This window comes from Anopheles arabiensis, chromosome 3, assembly GCF_016920715.1.
Source record: "Anopheles arabiensis isolate DONGOLA chromosome 3, AaraD3, whole genome shotgun sequence".
NCBI classification, from domain to species: Eukaryota; Metazoa; Arthropoda; class Insecta; order Diptera; family Culicidae; genus Anopheles; species Anopheles arabiensis.
This window is the reverse complement of record NC_053518.1, coordinates 62,102,128-62,129,917: the sequence shown is the minus strand read 5'-3', so window position 1 is coordinate 62,129,917 and position 27,790 is coordinate 62,102,128. Positions and strand designations below refer to the sequence as shown.

The window sequence follows — 27,790 nt, the reverse complement described above, 5'->3', positions numbered from 1 at the left end:
AGTTTTAGTTTGAAAAAGAATAACATACAACATGTATTAGGTTCCCGGGTATGCCGGTCGTAGAGGTGAAGGTGTAAATTAGGTCATTGAGACATTGCCGGTTAACGGAACTTATTAAATAATGTGTGAACGATCTTCCATAACGGTATCGATGTGTTTCGTGCCCCATCTGGTTGATTTCCCATCCTTAATAATCCTTTTCTTCGTACACACATATGTGTGTGCCAGTTGTGTGGGAAATTGCAAGGGAGAAGGTCAATCGACCACGAATATGTGCGTGAGTGATACAAATTTTAAACGCTCCCCTGGGAATCATTCCCACGTGTTTGATACGATGTATAGTTTCCATAATTTTTTTTAAATTGTAGATCAGTTCAGTGAATGTTACATGCCGTGTAACATTTTAAGTGTGTAGATAGATTGAAATTCATTCCTTTTTTCCACAAAGCTAGCTATTAGTCCTTTTTTGGTTTCATGCTGACTTCTCTGTCCTGTATTTAATACAAGTGCGTGTATTATTTGGTATTAAAATCTTTTCTTCAGTTGCACGTACGATTAACTGCAGATAATATATGAATATGCAAACATCTTTGGTGCACTAAAAACGCGCCTGAAAATAGATTCCCCTTCTCGTTCTCGTGTTCACATTGTCTTAAGTTTAGATTGTACCAGCAGTGTAGTGTTATTCAAAGTTCATTTAAAAAAATTCACACAGTCACCGTGAGAGAGAGAGAGAGGTTTAAGCTCTAAAATCTTACATCAAGAGATCACATCGAATAGTTCATTATGATTATTCGTACATTTGGCGTGTAACGATCAGCGAGTGCGATCGTTAACACAAGGAAACACCCTTACACACTAAAACCAACACGAAAAAGGTGGTGATACTAGTGGCGATGTAGCATCCGGACTCGTCTTCGCACCTCCTGCGGTGATCCATTGCTCGGCATGGGACCCGAATTCGCCATATCCACATCCCAGAACGCATCGATCGACGTGCGCCGTCCGTAGGTTGGCTGTACCGCAGCAAAAGTGCTTGCCGCTCCACCACCACCACCACCACCCGCCACTGCCAGCTGACTTCGCATCAGCGTCGGAACGGATTGGCGTCTCAGCAGCGGTGCCGGAATTGATTTCCCCACCAGTGACCTTCCGACCGGTGCTGACAGCGGCGGCATCATCGGCGTATCCTCCATGCGTGCAAACGTGGCCGCTGACTCATCGACCGAGCGCTGTATGCTCATCGACGGTTGCGAGTAGTGTTGCTTCATCATACGAAACTGCTTTTGCTTTTCCCTTATCAGGGCCTGATAGTTCTGCAGCGACAGGCGACGCTGAGCATCCTCGCGCCTACCGCCCGTCCCGGTAAGATGTTTAGCAATGTCGACACCGGCCGCCAGCAGCAATACCACCAGCACGGACAGAAACATGTAAATGGACGAGTTCGGTACACCATTGTCCGGCTCGGGGTCCTTTCGCTTGCCCCGCTCGCCGCCCGACTGCTGCTGTAGTACCGTGCTCTTGTAGTGCAGACCTTCCGGTCCGTCTCCGGCCACTCTCCGCCGCACGGTCGTCGTACTTTTCGACCCAAACACAAAGAACACCTCCACATCGAGACATCGTCCCGGGTACTGCTTGGAACGGTCCCACTGCCAGCTCGGTTCCTCACCTTCCACCTCCCAATCCAGATAGGAAAAGTCGAGGAAAAACGTTTCCGCAACACTTTCCACCGGATGTGGTCGGTTGAGTGCTCCGGCACGTTTCAGTTTCGTGGCAGCCCGAACCGATGCCTCCCGTTCGCGGCTCACATGGATACGGTTTTTGTAAAAGTTTAGCACAAACACGAATATCAGAAACGTTACACACGAGTACAGGTGCTTGTACGCGGTCGACATTCTGCTCGGACCATCGAGAACTGGGCAGAACAGGTGTGTAGGTATGGGCTGCAATCGATTCACGTTCACACTAAAAATCGATATCGCTTCACGGCTGATAAGAGAGCGTTTGTGTGACGGACTGTTGTTGTTGCTGCTGCTGCTTGCTTGCCTGTATCGGTGCTACTCACGAGGATATATCTTTCAGAACAAGTGCCATTGCACCACTACCACTCGAACGACACGACACTTTTGCACATTACAGGTGGTTGCACCACTATACTATCTCTGGTCAGCGCGCGTCGTTTGCTCGCCCGACCTCGGAGAAGCGTTCTGTTTGTGGACGAGCGCAACATGTTTTCCCCATTCTCTGGCTCTCACGGGGGAAAAGTTTGTTTTCCCCGGCCCCTGCTGGTGACATTGCAATTGGCTATTGGACATGCGCGAACGAAACGAGCGAGCGTCCGTCTCTTGTCGGTTTATTTATAATAGATTTGATTTTTGGAACGGCGCCATCAAAACATTCCTTTTGTGTGTGTACTAATACTAAGATGATTTCGCTGCTCAAATGAAATAGTGATAATATTACTCTTTTTTCTCCTCTGTTTGGTGTTTTGTCTGGCGGTTTCAAGTTCATGGAGAGCGAGAGAAAAGCAAATTGTGTTTAGCGCATGCAACGGAACACATGTTTTGCTAACAGCGCAAAAAACGCGCCAAACAAGAAACGTCACGCGTTGCGAAAATACCGTTGCATAGTGTAGACAATATGGACCTAAAAATTATCTTCATAAATTCTTTTTTAGAGATTTTTTTGTGTTTTTGTTTCTGGTTCTCTCTTCGTAATTATTTAAACGAATTAATTTTTAGTATTGGGATAGTTTGAATGTTATTTATTGCACTTCCAGTGCCAGTGGCGTCAAATTTCAGTATCGGTGTTATTTTTTATTACACTATTGTATAGGAATGGGGTAAGTATTTTAACCATGCGCGAAAAAACAAAGCATTATACGCCTAGAAGTATAGCATAGCAATATGATTTTTGATTATTTTTTCAAAAAAAAAATTAAACTTTTAATGAAACATGTAATTTGTAACAAAAATTAAATTATTCAAACCAAGATAAGTTCGATATAAGAGAAAAAAGTAATTTAAAAAAACATAAGTAATCTCCGAGTTCCTAAGGGCCGTGTCTGTGCCTAGTGCCCTAGCATGCGATTTTAACGTTTATCGATTATGAATAAATAGGTTGAAGTCGTTCCTACAAAATACCACACCATTAGTTTGACAGATAACATCGGATGCGGCGTCCGACCAAATTAATATTTTTTTTTATAAACGTCCGACGTTATCTATCAAATCCCACATCAAATTTTGACAGGCCTTCAGATAAAATCGCATCCGATGGAGCACAGATACAGGCCATAAGCCAATACAACCGGAAAACCGGTGAGTGTTTATCTCTACTTTTATCAATAAGCGTTGTCGGCAAGCATGTACAAATATAAGATGCGATTCAATATTGGGGCCGAATTAATTTCTATTCTCGTTCCCGTCGTCCAAAGCTGTTGTAATTTTTTTCATAAAAATTTGCGATCTTACCCAGGTTTCGCTGTCCCTCCAAAATAATAATAAAAATAATAATAATAATAATAATAATAATAAAAATAATAATAATAAAGCGACCTAACCCTTGTTTGGATTAAAGCGTCCGAACTAGAGTTGGGTAAAACGCAAAAAAAAACGGAACTGGGTCCGGACGATTCTAACAAATTTCGGACCCAGTTCCGAAGGGTAGGTCAATCCGACAAGCCGGAACCGCGCTGAATCGTCCGGAATCGTCTGGAATCGTCGGAATTCCATTTCATTTCATGTTATTTATTCAGTGCATAACCTAATATAAATAGATACAAACAGTAACACAAGATGCTAGCGTCCATATCGAACGATATTGAGGAACTCAGTGCGCGACATTCCTGGCTTAAATGTACGACAGACAGCATTGACATATGCTCGGCGGCCGGAACGTGAAATTGAATCGTCTGGAATCGTCGGAACAGTCGGAATCGACCGGAAATGGCTCTACTATTCACTACTATCGATTGACTTAGATTCCGCACGATTCCGGACGATTCCGGTCGATTCCGGGCGATTCCAGCCAATTCCGGTCAATTCCGACAGTTCCGACGATTCTGGACGATTACGACGATTCCGCACGAATCCAGACGATTTCAGACGATTCCGGACGATTCCGGACGATTCCGACGATTCCGACGATTCCGGACGATTCCGACGATTCCAGACGATTCCGGTGGAACTAGCGATTCCTTCTCTCTGGAATCGGAATCGATATCATACTTGCCGGAACCGGAGCGGAACCGTGGGTGCGATCCGCAGAACCCATCTCTATTCCGAACCACTTAATGCGAGATTGTATGATATGTAAACTCTGTAGAACTTGCTTGAGAACTTGCTTATAATTTGAATTAAAAAATAATACAGAATCGGCATCTCGATCAATGATGCTTAAAAGATGCAAAATATCATATGTCTTACGAATTTCTTCTTGTTCTTAAGTTAAATATCATACAAACCAATGTAAATAAAGATTTTTAGATAAAAAAAATGCTGTTCAGAAAAGCAAATCCCATCATAAAAAGTCAGATGATTTCCTTCATACACATCACTGTGCGGATCTATTTTATAATTAATTTTAAAAGACAGGAGCAATACGTTTTTATATCATTAAAACTAATTTTGAAAGCATTAAACCTTTTTTTTAATATATAAAATAATTTTTGAACAAGCATTTGATCCTTTCTATCCCCAGTGTGCATTTGTAGAAGTCAATCCATAGGTATAGCTACGTTCAAAAATTTCTAACGATTTGTAGAAGAGGAATAAGCGGGGAGGAAGAAAAGGGCTTTATTTACCTGGCGCATCGCATCGCGTTGTTTTCTTTCTGCCGCGTATCTTTACGCAGGGCTCGCGTTCGGCTTCGTGTGCTTTTACATATCTGATTTCGTGTACAAAAAGTGCCCATTACCCTCCTGTTTCTGTGTGGAGGCGTTCGCAACCACACAACCACAACAAGCGGCCTGGTGTCGTCACATTCTAGAAGGTCATCAAAGTGTTATTACAACAAAGTTGAGCTTTACTGCATCGATCCCGTTAAAGCAGTGGCGGATGCGTGGAGGCCAGAAATAGTTACCGAAATAGCGGAGGAGCGATTGTTTCGATACCACGCGTGGGTTGGTATCGAAAGCGAAAACTAAGCACTGTGTGTGTAGGTTGCAGCAGTGTGATTCAGCTAAATGCACCACACCACCGTAAACACGCACGCCGCCATCACACGCAAGCGCATTCACAGCACACCGAGCGCATCACATACCGTTTGTGAGCGCGCGTGCTAGTGTTTGTGTATTTTTATTACAAACTTTGTTCCAATTCAGTGTGCACCGGTTCGTGACCCATATCGAATCGAACGAAAAACAGCCAATTTGAAGTATAATGTCGTCTTCAATACACGACGAGAGTGCGGCACAGAATCACAACAACGGAACAGCAGCCGGCGGCGGTACTATGCCCGTCGGGGCGGAAAAATGGTACGGCAATGGGACGAAAGGAACGGCCGATGTGCAACCGCACCAGCGTCCCCGAAGGCTATCGTTCAACGGGTCCGATATGGAGCTATCCGACCTGAAGGGTGTTCAGGGAGCCGCATCCGATCGGGAGAAGAATGCCATCGACACGAAGCAAACGCTGATCTTGCTGGCCGTCGCCACAACGCTTGCGGTTTCCATCAAATATCTGCTTCCGTCCTTCGATCTGGGTTAGTACCAACCATATACAAAGGGTGCAGGGAAAAGGTTGCAATACATCCACTATGTGTGTGTGTCTGTATTGAGTAACTATTTACATGTGAGATATTCATCCCACTGTTGGGTTGGGAGGAGGGCCATGTGCGTCCACCTTCCCGTCGGTTCGGTTCGTGGTGTGCCGTCCGTTTGTTTGTGTTTGCATTCGGTCGAATGCGTGGCAGTTGCCGGACGTGCCGCGATGTTTTCGAGAGGGTTGGATGAAATCATCAGCTTCAGTTCCTCAATCTCCTCCCGTACAAAGGTTGCATGTGTAGTCATCTAATCTTGTGCCTTTATAAATAACCTCGGTCTCGGTACGTTCCGTTTAATACACGCCCTGGTGTTTTGTAAGATACGGCGAGCTTAATCCAATTTGTATGATAAACCAATCGTTATCAGGTCCTAAACTAAAAACGAGATACTAAACATACTTTTCCGTATCTTCCCCCTTACACACAGAATCGTACCGATCGATCGGTTCCCGAGTCGTCGCAGTGGTGGATAATGTGTGGCAAGATTTCCTAACCCGGTGTACCCGTGTCCGGCTGCCGACCTTTTCGTGGAAGATGGAAAACCTTCTCCAGCAGGCTGGTGCAGTGTCGCATACGCTGTATGCGGTCGCTTTCGGGCTGCTGCTTTCGTCGTTTACCTGGTACATCATCTACCTGGACAGCAGCATTCCGGGGGTGAATCCACCGACACCGTTTTCGGCCTCGAAAAAACGGTATGTATTTGTTTATTACATTTTTGTACGGGGACTACCCGTGTCGGTAACATATTTAAAGGCTTTAAAATTACAAATTTTCCCTAGTTTTATTTTGAAGAAATTGTGCACTGTGTATTTAACGTAACTGTTCCTCGGTTCTCTTCTTATTGGGTGCTTCAAGTCCAAGTGCTCCTAGACAATTACGGCTTTAAGATTTAAGAGATTTAATATTTATTTATTTATTTATTTATTTATTGAAAACAATCTATTGCAAGACAATTAGTTTAAATGGAGGTCATGTATGCAATCGTATGAATCGATTTATCTAAGCAAAAATCAGTTAATACTATGTTCAACTCGGAGATGGAGCTAATATGGGTTGTGGCAAGGAATTGTATGAGACTTTTACTGCATTTGACAAGTCAAATTCTTCAAACAACACCTGAAAGTTAACAATAGCATACAGATTGAATACTCACAGTAATATTTCATCCACATTCAATCACGCATAATTAGTAATAATAATTAATGGATTGAAAATATTCATTAGTCTAATTTCCCAACTTTTCCTTGTTGTAGCTACCGTGGTGGACCACCTAGCAAGGAACGCCGGTTTCACCTACCCTACATAACGGCCCTGCTGAGCGGCGTGGTTGGATTCTTAATTGTACTTCTCGTCAATGAGTAGGGCACGCATCGTGGACCATGGATAATAACGTCCCCATATAAAACAAAACGCCACACCCTGTGTGCCCGCTTCGCTCCGTAAAGTGCCTCCATGAGCTCTAGTATGAAACGCAGGGCAGCTACATATAATATTGCTTTCGCATTCCGGCAGATGATGTAAGGCGATGAGATTTTTTTGGAACTGTGCAATCCATTTGCATCAACCATCGTGGCGTACACCGCATTACTCGTTTATCTTATTTATTTCTATCTATTTTTTTACTAATTATTACGCTTTAACATTTCGTTCCTTTTTGCAACGAAAAACGGACTAACGTGCGTATGCGAAGCTAAACTCGGGTGTTGTTTTAGTCTACGTTAGAAAATAGAATAATCAACTTGTATTTTAAGGCTTTTGTTGGTAGCTTAATTTTGTAAATAACAACTAAATCATCACGTGTGCGTCTAGGGGCAAAAAAGTTCATTTATAGTTTTCGTTTTTACAATCATAGTGCATTTAGTACAAACAATTGTCGTAATAGTGTCTCAATTAGCCGATTGTGCTGTAACGGCACCCGCAAGCGCCGTTTTGAATGTAATAAATTAAAGATAAAAATAGGAACCGCAAAAAGGAAAACCAATTTCTATCGTCTCACCTTCGCAGTGAATGCGCTGACTGTCTGCAGGCGCATAATCGCCCGACCGTACGCTTCCGTGGTACGGTTTATTTTCAGTATCTGCAACCGGCTTCCCACGGGTTGAAGCCGTCCGACACAGCGTACCAGATCGCCCGGTGCCAGCGGCGGTATATCATGGTCGATCTCGTAGAACACGCCCTGCATTACCGGGCCTTGGTTTCGGTGCCGCAGCAGGATAATCTTCTCCTTCACTTTCGTGCCAGGTTTGATGCTAATCACGTTAGCAACGGTTTCCAGTAGCAACGGAACCTGTCTGCCCTGCTCACGGATCGCTTTCTGCAGGTGCTCGATTGTACCGGAAAGGATGCGCAGGGAAGCTGGTTTGAGGTTCTGCTGCTGCGTACCGGCGGAAACGTCACCGGTAGCTGCTGTCAAGGTTGACGATCCTTTTGGGAAGTTTGCAGCCGTAGTTTTACTGTATTTTGAAGCGCTATGTTCTGCAGGATGCTTTCGTTTTTCATGCCCGAACGTGGTTCCGGTGTAGGAAGGACAGGTGACGTTTGAACCTCCACCGGAAGATGCACTCGAACGATGCAAGTTTTGCAATCCCACTGTTGGTTTGGATGAGGACGACCAACCCTTGAGTGTAGTGTTTGTTTTAAGATTGTTGGTGCTTGAGTTAGCTAAAGGAACTTTCCTGTTCTGTGTCGTCATCGATGTGGTGAAGCTAGAACTAAAGCTGCAATCCAGAAAGGAACCGTTTAATGATTGTGTAGCGTTCAAATCATGTCTTTGCTGATTAACGGTTGCTTTCTCTACACATCCGTTTCTGCCATTCGGCGCATTTGATGAATACGACATGATGAACTGCTTTGGAGCAGGTGGATGGGATGCATTTGCTGCACCGTTCGGTTGTTCCAGCTCTCGAAACGAGCTCATTATGGAGGGAGTTTCCAGTATTGCCGCCGACATGGGAAACCGTGGCCCGGCTTTCCGCGGTGCCGGTGTGTGCGGACAGGAACGGTTGTTGTACATTGTTACTAAAAGAGATGACATTTGCACAATTTAATGAAATCAACGAAAGAAATATATACAACTTACTGTTTTGATGCGTTTAATTAACGTGCGTCCATATAGCAAGCAGGATTGCTACGTTGTAAAAGCACATTTTCATAACGGAACGCACCCTTGCAAGGTGATTTGTTTTGTTTGAACACAATTCCCAAGCATCAAATTGTCATGGTTGTACTAAAAAAGGTGTTCCCAATTGAGGGTGTACATTCCATGGCGAACGGGCACAGCTCCATTGCAAGCGAATTTGCCGCTTGTGTTGAGCATTCCGATTCTCTTAAATAGCGGACTTTAAAAAAAATATACGAAAACTTTTAATTGGTAAAAACCAAAAAGCGAAACACCGAAACATTAGACGATCCGCGACAAATTTTCAGCGAAATATTTGTTCTAAAAAGTATCTGTTTTAGAACAATAAAAAGGTGGATCGTCATTGCAGTGGCTTTGTGGTTTTTTTTCACAAAAACGCGGTGCACGCGTTTAACGACATCATGAACGAAGTTAGTCATACTTTCGTTCTAAAACCAGAACGGATTGACAACAAAACGAAAGTTTCTCCGAAGTTTTCTGAAAACTTTATCAGTCGTCTAAAAGCAATGTGACGGTTGTAACAAGGAATTTATTTCATTAGATCAATTTGACTCCATTTACGGAAAATCGATAAAATTGTGACACTAAAGATTCATACTAAAGCTTGCGGCGGAGTAAATAGGTGGCCAAGTAAATAGGTAAGGCCGCAAATACACGACGCGCGTTTCCGCGGGCGCGTTCAAACGCGTACTTAATCTTTGTGTCATCATAAAATCAGAATTTACTTATTTTTCTGAACAAGAAGATTTTTTTTTTTATTTCTTAGTCTAGAGATACCCGTATGTTTAATATCTGATCCATTTCAATTGCTGGTGACCCTCTATTTAAGCTTATGGCAACTGTTTGTCTAACAACATTTACTATTAATTTTTTAATCTTCTTCCATTTCTAATAACAAATTAAAGTTGTCTCTTTCCACATTGTTCATAATGATTTCTAGCTGTGGAGCCAGTTCTTGAAGCATTTTAACGACCATATCTATTTTTTGTTCTATTCTTTCCTGCTGTGATAAACCGGAAAAAGACAAAGAGGTTGATGGAGCTGCTTCAGCTGGATTTATCAATTTAGGTTTGGGTGGCAGTGCAGGTTTTTGGCGAGCTGGTGCATGGTTTGAAAAATCACTGTTGGATAAAGAAGGTAAAGAACGTTTCGGTGTTCTAGGAGGGTTCGGTGAAATGGAACGTGATTGTGATGGAATTGCATCAGATCTGGATGAAGCTAGCAACTTTTTTTGCACAGCCAAAATTGCTGGTTTTATAACAACGCGTGAACGGGAATTCACGTCAGTTGATGTTGAACTGGTAATTGCAGCAGAGTAGCTTCCTTCTTGATTTTGTGACGATGCGTTGCTGCTTTTTGCATTGTCTGATTCAATAATCTTGTTTGCATCGGCCATATCTGAAATGCTTGATCGAATGAGTTGCTTGTAGAACATTAAACATTTGACGCAGCATTCATTTTCACCTGGAGTTCTCCGTGACAATTTTTGACGCGCAGTTGTTTTTAGAAACTCGTCTAAGTTTTAGAACAAATGAAAGGTACTCCGTAAATATGTAGATTTCGCAAAAGATCAAGACAGTCACTTTATCTGACAATAAAATCATACAGCAGCACGGTTTCATAGAAGTAAATATATCACCACAAATGTTCCCGCATCTTTTTTCGGTCAGTTTGCTAGCACCACATCACAACACCCGATTATAGCTTCTGCTTCACTCATACAACATCGGTAAGGTATTCCGTTTTGTTGAAACACTTATCGCTTAAAAAAGTTTCTTCACAGATGGATTTTCAACAAGTCGGAATGATAAAGAGAAACACTTATGGGAGCAGATTAAGGCCAAGGACAGGGATATCCAAAACAATGAGAAGCAGAATAAAAACAAACGCGCCTTATTATGACAGAATAATCCCCTGTTATGTTCAAAACAAGGTGTGCTCCTAATGAATCATAGCTGTGCCATTTTAGTTTTCAAACACCATGGCAGCTTTTAGACTACCATTTTTGAAGATCAAAATGTCCGTGCATAATGAGACACAACATACAGTACAAGGTCGATTATCCGGAGGCGGATTAACCGGCGGGCGGCTTAACCGTGCGTATAAATGTGACAGCTGTTCAAACGTACAGCGAACAAATTGGTTGCAGAGGGCCACCAATTTTTTGTGCAGCTCTGTAGTGTCTAGAGGTATTTTCGAAATTGATTTTTGTCCATGAACAGTTGTTAAACCTATAGTTTGTAGGCGAATGTGGATCATAAACGTCAACCTCATACATCAACTGTCAACCGAATAATGTCCAAACCTTGTACAAATGTAAAATCTTGGCAACCCGGCCGAGCTGTCAGAAAAAGAGAATAAAAAGGGGAATTCACGTTGTGTACGCAGTTGGAAAAGCACGTGTAATTCTGTGTCTTATGTCCTTCAGTCCTTAAGAATATTTTATATGACGTTGTTTACAAGTTATTGAGTAAAATAATGTTAGGCCGAAAATACACGAACCGGAATTTCACTCCCGGCAAAAGTGTGGCATGCTACAACCCATTTTTGTTCGCAAAGGCAACTGAAATGGCGATTGGATGTAGGCCATTACAAACGTCCATACTTAGAGACGCAAAATACTGATGCGTGTTAAAAATGAAACCGAAGCAAAAAAACTAAAAAATATTAATTTAAAACACGGTGATTGTGCCATCGAAGTGGATGTTTACGAACACAAAACTTTAAATCAAAGCAAGGGAATAATCAGAAGTGATGCATGCAGGTTTTTGAGTGAAGAAGAGCTTCTAGAAGGTCTTCAACCTCAAAATGTATCAGAGGTATACATAATGAAGAGAAAAAGCCAAGATGGTGTTCTCAGAAACACAAGAACCGCCATCATAACTTTCAAATCTACAGTGCTTCCCAGAAATATAGAATTAGGTTACTTCACCGAAAAAGTAGAATTATTTATCCCAAATCCAATGCGGTGCATGAAATGCATGCTTTTTGGGCATACAAAAAATAATTGTAATCGACAAAAAATTTGCGCCAAATGTGGAGAAAACTTTCATGAGAATTGCACAAACCCTCTAAAATCCACACAATGCGGTGAAAACCACTCATCTTTAGACAAAGATTGTCCAGTATGGAAAGACGAGGTGGAAATAAAAAGAATTCAAACAGAAAAAAGAATAACAATAAGAGAAGCAAGAAAAATTCGAAGGGAAACAGTGCCAGCTATTCCTAGAATATATATATAAGAGAAAAATTTTCATCAATAGTGAGAGGCAATCAAACGCCTATAATGAACGAAAAACGAAAAATAGACGAAACAAGCGAAGATAATAGTAACACACCAAAATCAACTGAAAATACACCAACAAAAATTAACAGCACAACAAATAACAAGTACCTAGATAATAACACAGAACCCAAAAAAAATACGAATTTAACAACAATTACCAATGATTTAGAAAACCACACAGAAAAAGAAAAACACACAGAAATCGAAAACACAGAAACACAAACGAATCCAAACGCAACAGATGAAAGTGCCACCAATATCACTTACTATAGTGATACTGAAATGTATCTCAATGAGATAGACATTCAAGGAACAATCGAAATAGACTACAAAGAAACATCACAGTAAAAATTACAAAAATTAAAATAAAAACCCCACTTATATAGCCCATTACACAAACAATCTTAATAATACTTAACATATTCTCTATAAATAATTAAACATGGAACACCTAAATATACTACAAACTAACATACAAAGCATACGGAAAAATAGGGACGAACTAACACACATACTACATGATCAAAAATACCATGTAGCTTGCTTGCAGGAAACATGGCTCAAAAATGAAAATAAAATAACAATTAAAGGTTTTAACACAATACGAACAGACAGGGAAGATGGATATGGAGGAAGCTGCATTCTAATTAAAAAAGGAATTAAATACAAACCAATTAAATTAATAGACGAAAGTGATGAAATTCAAATAACAACAATATTGATACAGTCTGGAAATCTGATTATAATATCAATATATATAGCTCCAAATACTACCAAGCAGACAATAAAAGACACTTTAGCAAAAATAACACATAACACACAAAATTACACAAACATAATAATAGCTGGCGATTTTAATGCACATCATACATACTGGGGAGATGATAGAATCGATCAAAAAGGAAACACAATAATAGAAGAAATAGACAATTCAAACCTCATTATCCTAAAAAATAACACATACACTCACGTCCCAACAGATCACAACAAGAGACATACGTCCATTGATTTAACAATTATATCGAAAAAAATCCATAATGTAATCAACAAAACTATTCTAGAAAAACACATAGGGACAAGCAACCACAAAATAATAAAAATAACAATTAAAAAACACTCCACAGAACCGATACAACATACTATAATAAACATGAATAAGGTAATTACAAACATTAAACATATGAAAGGAAAAGATATAACAAACATAAAACATTTCACAAAGAAAGTATACAAAATCATACAAAATAGTAAACAAAAAATCAATTTTACATTAAAATCATGGTAGAATAACGAAATAAAAAAGGCCCTGCAAGACAAAAATATAGCAAGACAAACATTCAACAGTACAAAACTTATTGAACATGCCATAGAATTCCGCAAAAGGACAGCAATCTTCAAACTCAAAATAAAACAAGCAAAAGAAAAACAAACGGAGAGGAACATGGAAAAAATAAACAAAGACACAAGTAGTAAAGAACTATGGAATCTGTTAGGAAATATTAGCAACATCAATACCACCAATAAATAGTCAAACCTAATTCACAATGAAGAGACCTATGCTAAGGAATTTATGAATTTAAATTTCACTAACAATAAAAAATCCAAATTTAGAACTTTTTTCAGTACAAATCTACCGATAGATACGGAACTTATAAATTCAGATATATGGAAAAACATACTGAAACAAAAAAAAAATACAACACCCGGTTTAGACAAAATCACATGCCAAATGCTAAGAAACATAAACGACGAATCACTAACACAAATCATAACAGACGGAAACAAAATGTGGGAGAATGGTAAAATAAACAAAGAATTAAAACAAATTAAAATAATAGCAATTCCTAAACCAAAGAAAAATATAAATGACCCCAACAACTATAGACCTATAGCACTTATACCAACAATAACCAAAGTCCTAAACTCAGCGGTATTATTAAAATTAAATAAATATATTGAAACCAAAAATATACTCCCGGAAAAATCCTTTGGATTCAGAAACAAAAGAACCATAAACCAATGCATTAACTATTTCAATAACGAAATAAATCACAACCAAAGACTAAATAGAATAAGTGGAGCAATATTCATAGATTTGGAAAAAGCATATAATAATGTTTCAACAAAAATCCTCGTGGAACAAATGATAAATCAGACATCCCACCTCAAATTATAAAATGGACCTACTCCTTTCTTAGAAATAGAACTTTAATAATAGAAAGCAATAAAAAAACATACAAAATGCTAGTGACAGATGGACTACCACAAGGAGATGTTATGTCACCAACACTTTTTAACTTATATACCAAAGATATACATAAAGCTATAAACCAAACAAACACCAAAAATACTATAATACAGTACGCGGATGATTTCGTTATTCTCAGCTCCACTGCTAAACGAAAGAGAGCTACAAAATAACCTACAAAACGCTTTAAATGCTTTCGCAATAGAAACAGAACAATTAAAATTTATCATAAACTCAAACAAGACAAAATTTATGATTTTTGGAAAATCACATCACACCATACAACTCAACATACACAATAATAGCATAGAACACACAAACACATATAAATATCTAGGAACAGTAATAGACCCAAGACTCAATTTCCACAAACACATCGAACTATTACGTAACAAGGCTACAAACAGGCTAAATTTCTTGAAAATTATAAGCACGCAAAAAATAACATAAACCCCAAAAACAGCCTAAAAATATACCGGGCAACAATCAGAAACACTATGGAAACGGGAGCTTCATACACTCTCAATAGCAACAAAAACAAATACAAAACAATGAATTCAACTATCAACCAGGCACTAAGAAAATAAAGACGTCTGTTCTGATTGAAGGTTTTATTGCAACTAACTAATCCTTAACAACGTTCATAGACTACTGTGATCTACAACGATTGCTAGATTACAACACCCCCTCTCAATCGCTAACTCCAATTTTGCTTCTGAGATATTCAAATAGGTTTGCATCCAAAGCTTTCGTTAATATATCCGCTTGCTGTTCAGTAGTACTTATCGGTTCAATCTTAACATTACCAGCAGCAACATGGTCTTTAATGAAATGATGTTTAATATCCAAGTGCTTTATCCTTTTGGATTCAGCATTCTTAGCCAGACCAATACAGCCACGGTTGTCTTCGTATATAATAACTGGATCCGATGGTGTTTTGCATTGCAAATCTTCCAAAATACCAGCCAACCAGATTCCTTCGGAAACAGCAGCACTTAGCGCTACATATTCAGACTCACTTGATGACAAGGAGACTGTTGACTGCTTCCGGCTTGCCCAAGATACTGTTGAACCATATACCTTAAACAAGAAACCAGTTACGGATTTGCGATCTTCTGCATCGGACGCCCAGTCAGCATCGACATATCCTTCGAGTGATCTACTTCCTGGATTTTTCTTATAGTGAAGTCCCATAGTAGCGGTTCCTTTAAGGTATCTCATGATACGCTTAAGAGTTTGCCAATGATCTTCCGTTGGTGATTGTTGAAATCGTCCCATGTAAGCTACGGGATAGCACAAATCAGGTCGCACACATAGCATTTGATACATCAAACTGCCTAGCGACTCTCGATATGGCTGTGCAGTATGATTTCCTTTTCGACTCAACTGAAGTCCTTTCTCCATCGGGGTCTTCGCTAGATTACATTCCGACATTCCAAATTTTTCTAAAATTTTGTTTGCAGCTGCCTCCTGTGACAGCTTCAGTTCGCCACGATTTCGGTTGTACTCCATTCGCATTCCCACGAAAAACTTCGTTTGCCCACAATCGGTCATTTCAAATTCATCTGTGAGCCGCCGTTTCAGTCTCTCCATCGTTCGAATATTTCGTCCAACAATCAGAAGATCGTCGACATAAAGTACCAGATAAATTTCATCACCTTTTTCAGTTGAAACGTACAGACAGTAGTCCCGGTTTGATCTACGGAACCCAAACTTCAACAATGACGAATTGAAGCGGTCATTCCAGCATCGTGGAGCTTGTTTTAGACCATAAAGCGATTTTCTAAGTTTGCACACGATACCTGGTCTAGCCCTCACGCCTTGGGGTACTTCCATGTACAGGTCCTCCTTTAACACTCCGTGTAAGAAAGCCGTTTTGACGTCCATTTGGTGTACGTGTAAGCCACGATGGACGGCAACAGCTAGTACTACTCTAACTGTCGACAGCCTAGCAACGGGTGCAAATGTGTCTTCAAAGTCAATCCCGGGCCGTTGTAGAAACCCTTTGACTACAAGTCGTGCCTTGTACCGGACCTGTTGTCCGGTTTCATCCTCCTTCAGCCGGAACACCCACTTTGTTTTTAGCGGTTTCACACCGGCTGGACACACATCGTTGACCTTCATGGAGTTTAGTTCATCTTGTACCGCTTGGTACCATCGGTCACGATCCTCACGAGCATTAATGTCGTTATACATTTCTGGAACGTCTGAAGAAAACGGAGGGCCAACAGCACAAGCACTGAATCCGGTAATATAGTCAAGGAACTTACCGGGAAATCGGCGCTCCCGTTCGCTGCGCCTCCTAGACTGTTCGCCACTAGGGCCGGAAGACAAGTCCAGATCTAGATGCGAAGGGAGCGCGGTATCGTCTGCTTCCGCTGCATCTTCATCATCATTACACGATTGGACACCATCGCAGTCAAGTGATTCAGTTGAAGAGTTTTCCCCATATTGCTCGTCTGGATCTTCTTCTTCCGGATGTACATTAACGGCATCCTCGATCACTTCTTCCTCGATTACTTCTTCCCCCTCTTGCTCGTAGGTTAGCGGTACAATTAATTTTCCGTTATTTTGTGTATCATTCGTCCATGGAAAATATGTTTCGTTAAACTTCACATCACGAGCAATAACGATTTGTTTAGAATCCTTGTCCCATAGCCGATAGCCGTTTGGTGCATATCCGACCATGAATAACTGTCGACTTTTTGCATCAAGCTTCTTTCTTTGTTGATTCGGCACCCATGCAAATGCTTGACATCCAAAGACACGAGCCTTTTCCAGACTTGGCTTTCTTCCATACCATAGTTCAGCAGGCGTAACGTTCTTTGATATCGCAGACGTTGGACTTCGATTTAAGATGAACACAGCTGCTAGCACAGCTTCACTCCACAATGACTTGGGCGCATTCGATCCAATTAACATAGTACGTACCTTTTCGATAAGAGTTCGGTTGAACCGTTCCGCGACCCCGTTCTGTTGCGGTGAGTAGGCTACTGTTGGCTCCATCTGAATTCCCATCGCCTTGTAGTACTTTTGTTGATTATTCGAAAAATACTCACGTCCCTGGTCTACAGTGAGTTTTGAAATTTTCGTACCAAACATCGCAGTCGCCATTGCTGAAAATTCTTTGAATTTTTCAAAGACCTCCGATTTCTTTCGAAGCAAATACACCACAGCAAAATGGGACTGATCGTCTATGAACGAGACGAAGTAGCGATGTCCTTCCCACGATGGCGTGTCGATCGGTCCACATACGTCAGAGTGGATACGTTCCAACGGTCTGGTTGCCCTGTCTCTGGCACCATTGAACGGCTCCCGACAGTGTCTACCCAAGACACACACGTCACAGAACTTGAGCTTTTCCGGTTTGAAGCGCACACCCAGAGCAAGGTCTTCACGTATCATAGTAGACATGGCACCTTCACTGATGTGACCGAGACGACGGTGCCAAAGATCAGCATTCTCCACTTCTGCTATACTTGCATTAGCCCGTTCAATTTTCAATTCGATAGCGTACAGATTTCCTCGCTGTTTTCCAGTTGCAATTATTTTTCCATTGATTTTCATTATCACTTGCGTTTCTTGAAATATTACATCCACACCAGCCTTCGTTAGCTTTTTCACAGACATGAGGTTTTCTCTTAACCGTCATGTGTACGACCGCCTACCCGGGTAAGTTTCGCATATTTATTCCAAAATATCTTTGTGTTGAGAAGTCGTACCGAGACCAAATTTTTAAAATGCCTCAGAACAGATGTTTTCTAATCATGTTTACAAAATAAAAAATATCAAAAATATTTGAGTTTTTTTTTATTATTTAACTTTACATACCCTTCACATGTACAACCGCCTACCCGGGTAGGCCATACATTTTGTATGGAAGTATGATGTTTTTCGTGGTTAAAAGCGTATATCTTTTGAGTTACTTGTTAGATTTGAATGAAAACTGTCTCATAGGTTCATAATAATGTTTACTAACACATCGTAGTAAAATTAGAATTTTAAAAATCCTATCAATATTTTTTTCAATTAAAAATATGTTGTAACTCCAACACCCCAACCGGCCTTGCAGGAAGTTTTGAGTGGATGCTTATGTCTTTTTATAAGTTTTACTTACGTTTCTTTCAAAAGTTAAATCTAAATCTTAAAATTTCAAAAAGTAAAAATCTTTTGGTTGTTTTCCTTGTTGTATAAAAATATATGTTGACGGTCTATAAGTATGCTTATTACGTTTTTTTTTTTTAAATTTTCATATGTTTATTTCAAGTTTTTTTACTTCGAATCATTGTCAATTCATTTGAACATAATCCCAACATAATTCATTTTACATAAACGTTCATCTATTTAATTACACGAATTACAACTAGTTTTAATAACACTGTGCAGCGCACAAATTGGCTTTTTACAAGTAGAACACGATTTTCTCGTTGATCGTTTTTTTTACACATAGATAACAATTGCCTTTGTGTTTGATTCGTCCGGACACATCACGTTCTTCTACATCTTTAGTGGTATTTTTTTTAGATAATTCTATCAATGGCCCTCCTAACATGCTTTCCACTCCGCTGCGTGGTCCAAAGTGTCGCATTATTTGCACATTTTCCGCACGTCTCTGAATCTCGGGCATCGTTAGTTGTTCGGACAATTGTTGCAAAAATATGCGTCTATAATCCGTAGATTGGCAGTTTTGCAAATTATTTTCCTTATATATTTTGAAAGCTGCAAATGCAGCTATGTCCAAAATGTTGAAAAAAAAATGCTAAAGGCCATCTATTCGTCTTCCTCTTGGTAGAATATTCAGAAAGGCATTTGTCCATGTTGTCGACTCCTCCCTTGAATTTATTATAATCAATTATCATTGCAGGTTTTTCTTTTGGACCTTGGACATCTTTGTCATAATGCATTGTTGACAACATAACAACGGACTTGTTCTTCTTAGGAATATAAGAACAAATGGAAATGTTTTCGCTAAAGCCATATAATGTCGATTGAATTTCCCTTCCGTGAGGATTGGCAAACATTGGCGGAACAAACGTTCGTCGTTTGTTTACTGTTCCTAAAAGTGCTAGTTTGAAATCTGACATTAATGATGAGGCTAAGTTGTAACTTGTGAAAAAATTATCACAAATTACGCTACGACCACTTCCGCGAAATATTCTACATAAATCTTTTACTACACGCTCACCTTGGTGTCTTTCCCTTTGTCCAGATGGTGCTAACCCTGTATATATTTGGCCTTTGATGGGGTATGATGTGACTGCGTCACATACCCACCACACTTTTATCCCATACTTCGCTGGTTTAGACAGCGGCGGATCTAACGGTAGGCGGACTAGGCGGTCGCCTGGGGCCCCGCCGATTTAGGGGCCCCGTAGATCGCCATTCTATAGTATGCCGTATGGACAGAGTACTAGCGACAAGGGCCCCCGGATGGGGCCCCGGAATAAGCCGATGGGGCCCCGAGGTTGGCGAAACATTTGCAACCCCCCCCCCCCCCGTCAGCAAAAATTTTAGAGTTTGCGACAGATGATTTACGAAGGATTTGATTTGCGAAGGGGGCCCCGCTGAATCAATTGCCAACCCCCCCCCCCCGTCAGCTAAAATTGAAGAGTTTGCGACTGATGATCGAAGGGGGCCCCGACGGCATTTCAAGTTTACTGTTAAATCTCCCAACAGCAACTTTAGTGCCGCTACCCCCCCCCCCCCACAACATTTACCATTTACAGAGAGCCTCAACTCGTCGTTCCGCCTAGGGCCCCTGATACCCTTGATCCGCCACTGGGTTTAGATGGTATATACTGGATAAATCCTGTGCCACCACGATAAGGATATAACTGTTCATCGACGGTTACATGCGAACCTGCAACATAGCATGCTTGTAAATTTCTATTCAATAATGCAAATATATCCGATCTTGCTGCTGATTTGTCCATTTTCTTTCGAACTTCTCTCGTTCGTCCGTCGTCAAAGCGAATGAAACGATTGATCGACCGAAATCGTTGGAGACCCATTGTTGCACGAAATATTGGATGTGAAGATGTTTTCCATAGTTCCGTAGAGTGTACGTAGTTAGAACGCATAACTCCGGCTAGTAATAAAATCCCAAGATATGCTTCGAATTCTGATGTGGTTAATGTTTTCCATGTATGCATGCTTGCTGATTTCGCTGAGTTTGTGACTTGCTCGCGTTCATAAATATGTTGCGCTTTCCTATTTGTTTCCCGAACAATGATATCAATCATTTCGTCAGACATCAACAGCTTGAAGGTCTTTATTATGCTAAGTCCTTCCGTTTTGCGCGTTGGACCTGACTGTGAAGAACGTAAAATATTGTGGGCTAAAATTTTACGGGGTATGGTTGGTTGACTTGACCAAATAGTTCCATCGTTGGTTTTATATGTTGCGCTTGAAGGTTGGAAAGATTCTGCGTAATCGTCATCACTATCAGTTTCGAGAGGATTATACTCTGGTAGTTGTATTTCTTCAGCATCAGAATCTATGATCACTTGATCAAATACAGGAATTTCATCTTCTTCTACTACTGCAGAAATCATATTTTCATCTTCGTTATCGTATTCCATAAATTCATGCATTTTTTGTTGAATATAAGCTTTTCTTTCTTCTTCAGTAAGATTTGAAAGTTCCTCTGGAGTTAGCCATTCAATTTCCTCCATTTCTAGATCTGATCACATTTTTAGTAAACAGTAAAAAATCAGTTAAAAACAAACGATTTTGATCTCAACAATACATTCACTATATTTTTTCACTACTCACTTCTTCCGAAAAATTGTTGACGCAAATTATTTATACAATCTCCTGATCACTGTACTAGCACAACCTTCTCGATTCGTTTTTGAACATGAAGTGAACAATATTCTTCGTGCGAACGAGCTGCACGTGCCGTCTCGTGAAGTCTAGTCTTATTGTGATTGTGTTCAATATTTTCCGAGAATCTTGGTTTTTCATTGTTCAACTACTTTACCTACTACCGAAATGAGTCAAAAATACGCAATTTGCTGGTGCAGGCAGACGCAGAGAGACACGGCAGAAAACTAGCGTAGGCCAGAGAGTGTTTCCGCAGAAACACTATAACAATAATATGAATGTGTGTGTGAACTTTCAGCCAGCAAATTCTATTTCGTTTGCTAGTAGCGGTTGGTATCATTATAAAATGATTTTTGTGTTATTTTCAATATATTGTTATACAACAAGCAATAAAATTTCTCTGCAATACAACGTTTGAAAGAAAAGAAAAAGACATAAGCATCCACTCAAAACTTCCTGCAAGGCCGGTTGGGGTGTTGGAGTTACAACATATTTTTAATTGAAAAAAATATTGATAGGATTTTTAAAATTCTAATTTTACTACGATGTGTTAGTAAACATTATTATGAACCTATGAGACAGTTTTCATTCAAATCTAACAAGTAACTCAAAAGATATACGCTTTTAACCACGAAAAACATCATACTTCCATACAAAATGTATGGCCTACCCGGGTAGGCGGTTGTACGGTTACGTAGAGTTTTTTGGTCGTACACAAGACGGTTAAAGTCGGCACATACAGAACGTTTTCAGCACTCATCAGAACGCCATGGTTGCTCATTCCGTTAATAACGCCACTTTCTTTGGCCACGAGAGATTCCCCATTCTTCGCTACATCGATGAAAACTGGCTGTTTCAAGTTTTCCACGGTTGTAAAAAACTTTTTTGAATTTACCATGTGGTCACTAGCTCCTGAATCCAGCATCACCGGTTTGTACCCTACGTCCGATTCCATCCGCCATGAACACAACTTGTCTTGATTCACTGGCAACGTTGGCTTTCGTTTCAATTCGACAGTCCTTTTTCATATGCCCTTTCTTTCCACAGTTGTGACATTTTCCGTTGAATTTTTCAAAACCGTTCCTATTTCGATTTTTTCCAGCAAATGCAGTAGGCTTCTCCTCAGAATTTTCGATTCTATCCAAGCGTTTGCATTCGTCGCCTAGCGACCGGGTCTTCATTAATTCATACGTTAATCAATACGTTAATCTAATGCCGTCATCAGGGGATCATAGGACTCCGGAAGCGTTAAACTCAAAGCCGAACAGACGTCACTTTCTTCAAGTTTTGATCCGGCCACCCGAAGCTGCCGAACCAGATCCTCAAATTGTTGAAGGTGGGCGCGCAACGATGTCCCTTCCTTCAACTTCAGACGAGCGATCTGGTTCCTTAAGACCATTTGCCTTCCCGAGGATTTCTTGGCGAATGTATTCTCTAGTGCTTCCCACATTTCCTTAGTAGTGGATTTTTCTCGAATACATCCCAAGTATTCGTCAGAAATAAAGCTCACCAGTAGAGACATTGCCTTCGCGTCCATTTCCTCAAACTTGGTCACTTCACTGGCCACTGATGGAACGTCCTTTACCACTGCGTCCCATACTTTCGACGCTTTCAAAAACACTTCGACTCGAAATTTCCAGGTGTCGTAGCCTGTTCCGGAAAACTGCGGTATTCCGTGAACCGCCACTTCTTTGTGCTTGTCGCCCATAACCTAAAGACGTCTGTTCTTTTATTGCAACTAGTGTTGGGCATTGTGCGCGAGTGCGCACTGTGCGCACAGCACACCTCATTGTGCGCAATGCACAGCACACTTTGTACTGTGCGAGCACACTTCGCACAGTGCGCGCACTTCGCACTTTTCGCACAGTGCGAGCACACTCCGCACGGTGCGCGCACTTTTCGCACAGTGCGTGCGCACTCCGCACTTTTCGCACACTTCGCACAGTGCGGGCACTTTTCGCACACTCCGCACAGTGTGAACACACTTCATACTGTGCGAGCACACTCCGCACAGTGCGCGCACTTTACGCACAGTGCAAGCACAGTCCGGACTTTTCGCACATTTCGCACACTTCGCACAGTGCAAGCATGTTTCGCAAATTTCGTGCAATGCTTCACTTTGTACTGTGCGAGCACACTTCGTACCATGTTACAGGAAGTCAGGTGGTATAGTACTGAGCATATTTTGACAAACCGCCTTTAAGTATTAGCATCAGTTAGCATTAGCGACTCCGATCTGTTGGTGCAACGAGTTCAAGTCGGGGCGAATCAAAGATCCATAAATCGCTTGCACACATTCATACCACACACATGCCCATCGCCTCCCCCCCCCCCTCTCGCCCTGTCCCTTGTCCCCTTCTCTTCAGTTAATCACAAAATTTGACTAGGACTCCGAGTGAAAATTGTAATTTTTGCATCAAAACATGCGCTGCTATCGCAAGCCTGCGACGCGAATAACAGTTTTCGCGTGAAAGCAGCTGTCTGTTTTATTGCACAATCGCAAAGCGGTGGCTCCGAGTACAAGCACAGACACGTTTTATCTCAGCCAAATTCAAGAGAAACCTCAACCCACTGGAGCGTCGTTTACCTACGACCTTCACAGTTCATAGTTGTTTTAAAGAGACGCGTGCTTGGTGTCAGCCGATTTTTCCTGATAATTTCTCCGGCTACGGACCGCTGTGTTGATATTGTGTTTCGGGGCCTTTAAATTTTTGTCTGGGTGTGTTGTATCCTTGTGTTTGTGTAACGGGTTTTCGATGGTGGTCATTTTTTGCGTTCTGTGCATTCGATTCTCACAGCAAATGTCTCCGCGCGGTTTCGGTGTGCTCGTGCACCGGCCATCCACACTTGCAAAGAATTATGTTGTTTCTCGCTCTACCCAATGCCTTGGGCCAACGATGATTAAATTGTATTGATTTCAGCAGTGCGCGCGTGTTTCAGCGTTCTGCGCTTTTGCCATGCGTAAAAGGGTGGAAAAGAAGAGCGAGGAATGAAGTGCAGCGTAGAAGGGGGCTCTTAGATTGAAAAAATATTGTCTATACCCTTTAAAGGATTCGAAATAGGTGTATGTCAAATCGATGGAGTTTCCAATATTTGCATGGATCTACACATGCTTTCTGTTGGGACCAATAATAGCCATCGTGGATGGGCGGGCGGAGTGGGGGGGAGGTTGGGCTTGAAGAGGTCAGGTGTCCGCCAAGTTCATCCACTGTTAGACGAACCCGATGGCTGAGTAAATGAACTTTAAGAGAAAAAGCTGACACTGGTCGTGTGGTCGTGGTCTTTGTGTACGTACCACCATGGTACGAAGTGTGCTCGCACAGTGCAAAGTGAAGCAAGTGAAGCTTGCACTGTGCGAAGTGTGCGAAAAGTGCGGAGTGTGCTCGCACTGTGCGGAGTGTGCGAAAAGTGCGCGCACTGTGCGAAGTGTGCTCGCACTGTGCGAAAAGTGCGGAGTGCGCGCACAGTGCGGAGTGCGCGCACAGTGCGAAATGTGCACCGCACACTGAGATGTGCGTGCGTGTGCGCACAGCACACCTAATTGTGCTCTTTTTCCCAACACTAATTGCAACTAACTAATCCTTAACTACGTTCATAGACTACTGTGATCTACAACGATTGCTAGATTACAACAGAAAAGCTACAGGTTGCACCAAAACTACCCCCATAAATACTCTGCATGCCATTGCAGCAGAAATACCTTTCAATATCAGAAGTAGATTTATAGTACGTAAGGAACTAGCCAAAGATTTAGTCTACTCACCAATCATTAGACAACAACTACAAATACATAAAAGAACAAAATACAAAAAAAGAAAAAAACAATACATGAAACAACGTACGAAAAAGACAATAAAATTCTAAAACAATTATACATTGCAAAAAACAACGATATAACCACACACATCAAAATAAATACAAAAATTAAAGACGCGATAGAAACAAAAACAAAAACAAACACTCAAATCTTGAAATAAATTACCATTGAAAACATGAACAAGTACGAAAATAACAGACCCACCATCTACACTGATGGAAGCATTGCCGGAAATAAAGTAGGCATAGGGATATACATAAAAAACAAACCACAACATTACTACTATAGCTATAGATTAAAAAATTTCACCTCCATAACCACCGCCGAACTGATAGCAATCGAAAAGGCCTTACTTTTAGCACAAGAAAACAATATAGACAACCCAGTAATTTTCACAGACAGTCTAACATCATGTAGCATTCTACAAAAAGCAATGACAGAAAACAAAATAGAGGAAATCTGTTACAATATTATAAAGACAGCAACAAATATTAGAGCAGATATTCCATCACATGTAGGCATTGATGGAAATGATAGAGCAGATGAACTGGCAAAAAAAGGCACTTAAACAAATTGGTTCTATAAGAACAAAATCAGATACACAGACGCTACCCAATATTTCAAAAAAGAAATGGAAGAGGAAGCAAAAAAAATGGTACACAGACCTGGGCAGGAATAAAGGGAAAAAGTTTATGCAATTCCAAAATGTTTTCAAAACAGAACTATGGCACAAACAGGTTAACCTGAACGAAAATGAAGTAAAAACAATTAACAAAATACTGGCAGGGCATGACCTTTCCGAATTTTTTCTTCATAAAATGAAAATAGTAGAAAATGGAACCTGCACACTTAAAAATATTTCACGACCTCGGTTAAAAAAAAACTGCCGAAATCCGTCGGCTCTTTCGATTCTTGCTGATATGTCAGTTGAAAAAACCCTGTAGCCGAAAATCAGTACCATTTAAAACTGAAATATCAGTTAAATAAATATTTGAACCGAAACTCGGCAACACAACATGCCGAGCACATACGTTAACACTGCTGTCACCGAGATAATCCGTCAAAATAACCGAGATTTCAGCTTTAATACTTGGATTAGCCGAGGCTCGGTATTCTATCTGTCATTCGCCATTCTGTTAATCTCGTGTTAATGAAAGGAAAACCTTTCGGAGAGATGTTGTGATGTAAAATAAAAAATGTAAAAAAAAGTGAAAATGAGTCTCTCAGCGTGAAAAAAACGAGAATCAGTAGCGTGCGATCGAGCACAGGTATGGAGCGGGGTTGGGGCTAGGAAACTCTATCAGCGCACGCAACCGGTGCTCTTCAGAGCGTCGCTCGGAGCAGTCTCTATTCAAGGATCAGATGTGCACACTTAAAAATATTTCACGATCTCGGTTAAAAAAACTGCCGACATTCGTCGGCTCTTTCGATTCTTGCTGATATGTCAGTTGAAAATTTCCCATTGCAGATAATCAGTACCATTTAAAACTGAAATATCAGTTAACCAAATATTTTAACCGAAACTCGGCAACACAACATACCGATTACGTACGTTAAAACTGCTGTCACCGAGGTCATCCGTCAAAATAACCGAAATTTCGGCTATGCTATTTGAGTTAGCCGAGGCTCGGTTTTCTATCTGTCATTCATCATTTTGTCGATGCAGAAACCTTTCGGAGTGATTTTGTGTTATAAAATTAATAGTGTGAAAAATAAATGAAAATATGACACCCAGCATGAAGAAACCGATCATCAGTAGCGTACGATCGGACACGGGTGGGCTAGGAGCTCTGTCAACGCACGTAAGATAGTTGCTCGAAGCAGTCCTTATCCAAGGATTACCGGATGCTAGTCCGATTGGACCAAACTTTGCCGCCCCGTTCGGACTTCCAGGTTTCATTTCCAGTTAACTTCACGAGGTAAATATCCAAATACTCGACCACGTGAATTCTAATCAGGGTTCACTCAGGCTTGTTTCACTCTGCCCGCTTTACAGAACCGTGTCAAAAAATTTTGATTTCGTCGGACGCCGCATCCGATTTTATCTGTCAAACAAAATGTGTGGTGTTTTGTAGGAACAATCTCAACTTAATTTTTCATAATCATTATATTATTAAAATCATCCAAATAATCGCAATATTATACGAAAAAGCGTTTGACAGCACGTGCGATAAAATCGCATGCGATGGAGCACAGACACGTCCCAAGCGAAATTTTTCGGGGATAATGAACATAAACTCATGCCATCTCTTTCTATTCATCAGCTCTACTCTCTCACACGCATCGATGAACTTTTAGACATCTCTTTGTTCATTGTGCTATATTTGAAGGGTTTAAAACTGATAGATAACGATTCATGTTCATGAACTAGTAATGGTCAAATGGTAATGGTGTAATGTTTGCACCATGGTCGACATGAGTTCAATTCCATTTTTATTGTTTTCATTGATGATTTAAAGTTTTGATTTCTTTTTAAAACATGCAGCTCCAGTAACTTCAGACCCCTTTACTAATTGTTAGAAATGAGTGTTTAATAGTCAATCTGTTATTTTTATTGTTTTATTTATTTCTTTTAAATCATTTAGTATCAGTATCCCTTCATACAACAAAACAAGCAAATAGCACGATCATGAATAATAATATGGTGGCGCAACTGGCAAAGTGATTCGAAGTAGAATTAGCGATGTGGTTGGTAGCATCAAGGATGAAGCA

The 27,790-nt window shown here is 40.7% G+C and overlaps 2 protein-coding genes across 2 annotated transcripts; one reads left to right on the top strand and one right to left on the bottom strand.

Moving 5' to 3' along the window:
• The first annotated feature begins 4,793 nt into the window (after nucleotides 1–4,793).
• On the top strand, nucleotides 4,794–7,725 carry LOC120903066. The gene is made up of 3 exons (XM_040312275.1): nucleotides 4,794–5,703; nucleotides 6,191–6,455; nucleotides 7,017–7,725. Exons 1-3 carry the CDS (start codon nucleotides 5,382–5,384, stop codon nucleotides 7,123–7,125), a joined length of 696 nt encoding a protein of 231 aa, XP_040168209.1. The 5' UTR covers nucleotides 4,794–5,381; the 3' UTR covers nucleotides 7,126–7,725.
• LOC120903064 lies at nucleotides 7,726–9,141 on the bottom strand. The gene is made up of 2 exons (XM_040312274.1): nucleotides 8,843–9,141; nucleotides 7,726–8,781 (listed from the first exon to the last, which is right to left on the bottom strand). Exon 2 carries the CDS (start codon nucleotides 8,774–8,776, stop codon nucleotides 7,748–7,750), a length of 1,029 nt encoding a protein of 342 aa, XP_040168208.1. The 5' UTR covers nucleotides 8,777–8,781; nucleotides 8,843–9,141; the 3' UTR covers nucleotides 7,726–7,747.
• Nucleotides 9,142–27,790: the final 18,649 nt, after the last annotated feature.

Excerpts from the sequence above, each read along its gene's own strand:
- LOC120903064 (XM_040312274.1), bottom strand. The coding sequence starts at position 8,776 with ATGTACAACAACCGTTCCTGTCCGCACACACCGGCACCGCGGAAAGCC.
- LOC120903066 (XM_040312275.1), top strand. The coding sequence starts at position 5,382 with ATGTCGTCTTCAATACACGACGAGAGTGCGGCACAGAATCACAACAAC. Across the intron at positions 5,704-6,190 it reads GCTTCCGTCCTTCGATCTGG|AATCGTACCGATCGATCGGT; the intron begins GTTAGTACCAAC and ends CCTTACACACAG. Across the intron at positions 6,456-7,016 it reads TTTTCGGCCTCGAAAAAACG|CTACCGTGGTGGACCACCTA; the intron begins GTATGTATTTGT and ends TCCTTGTTGTAG.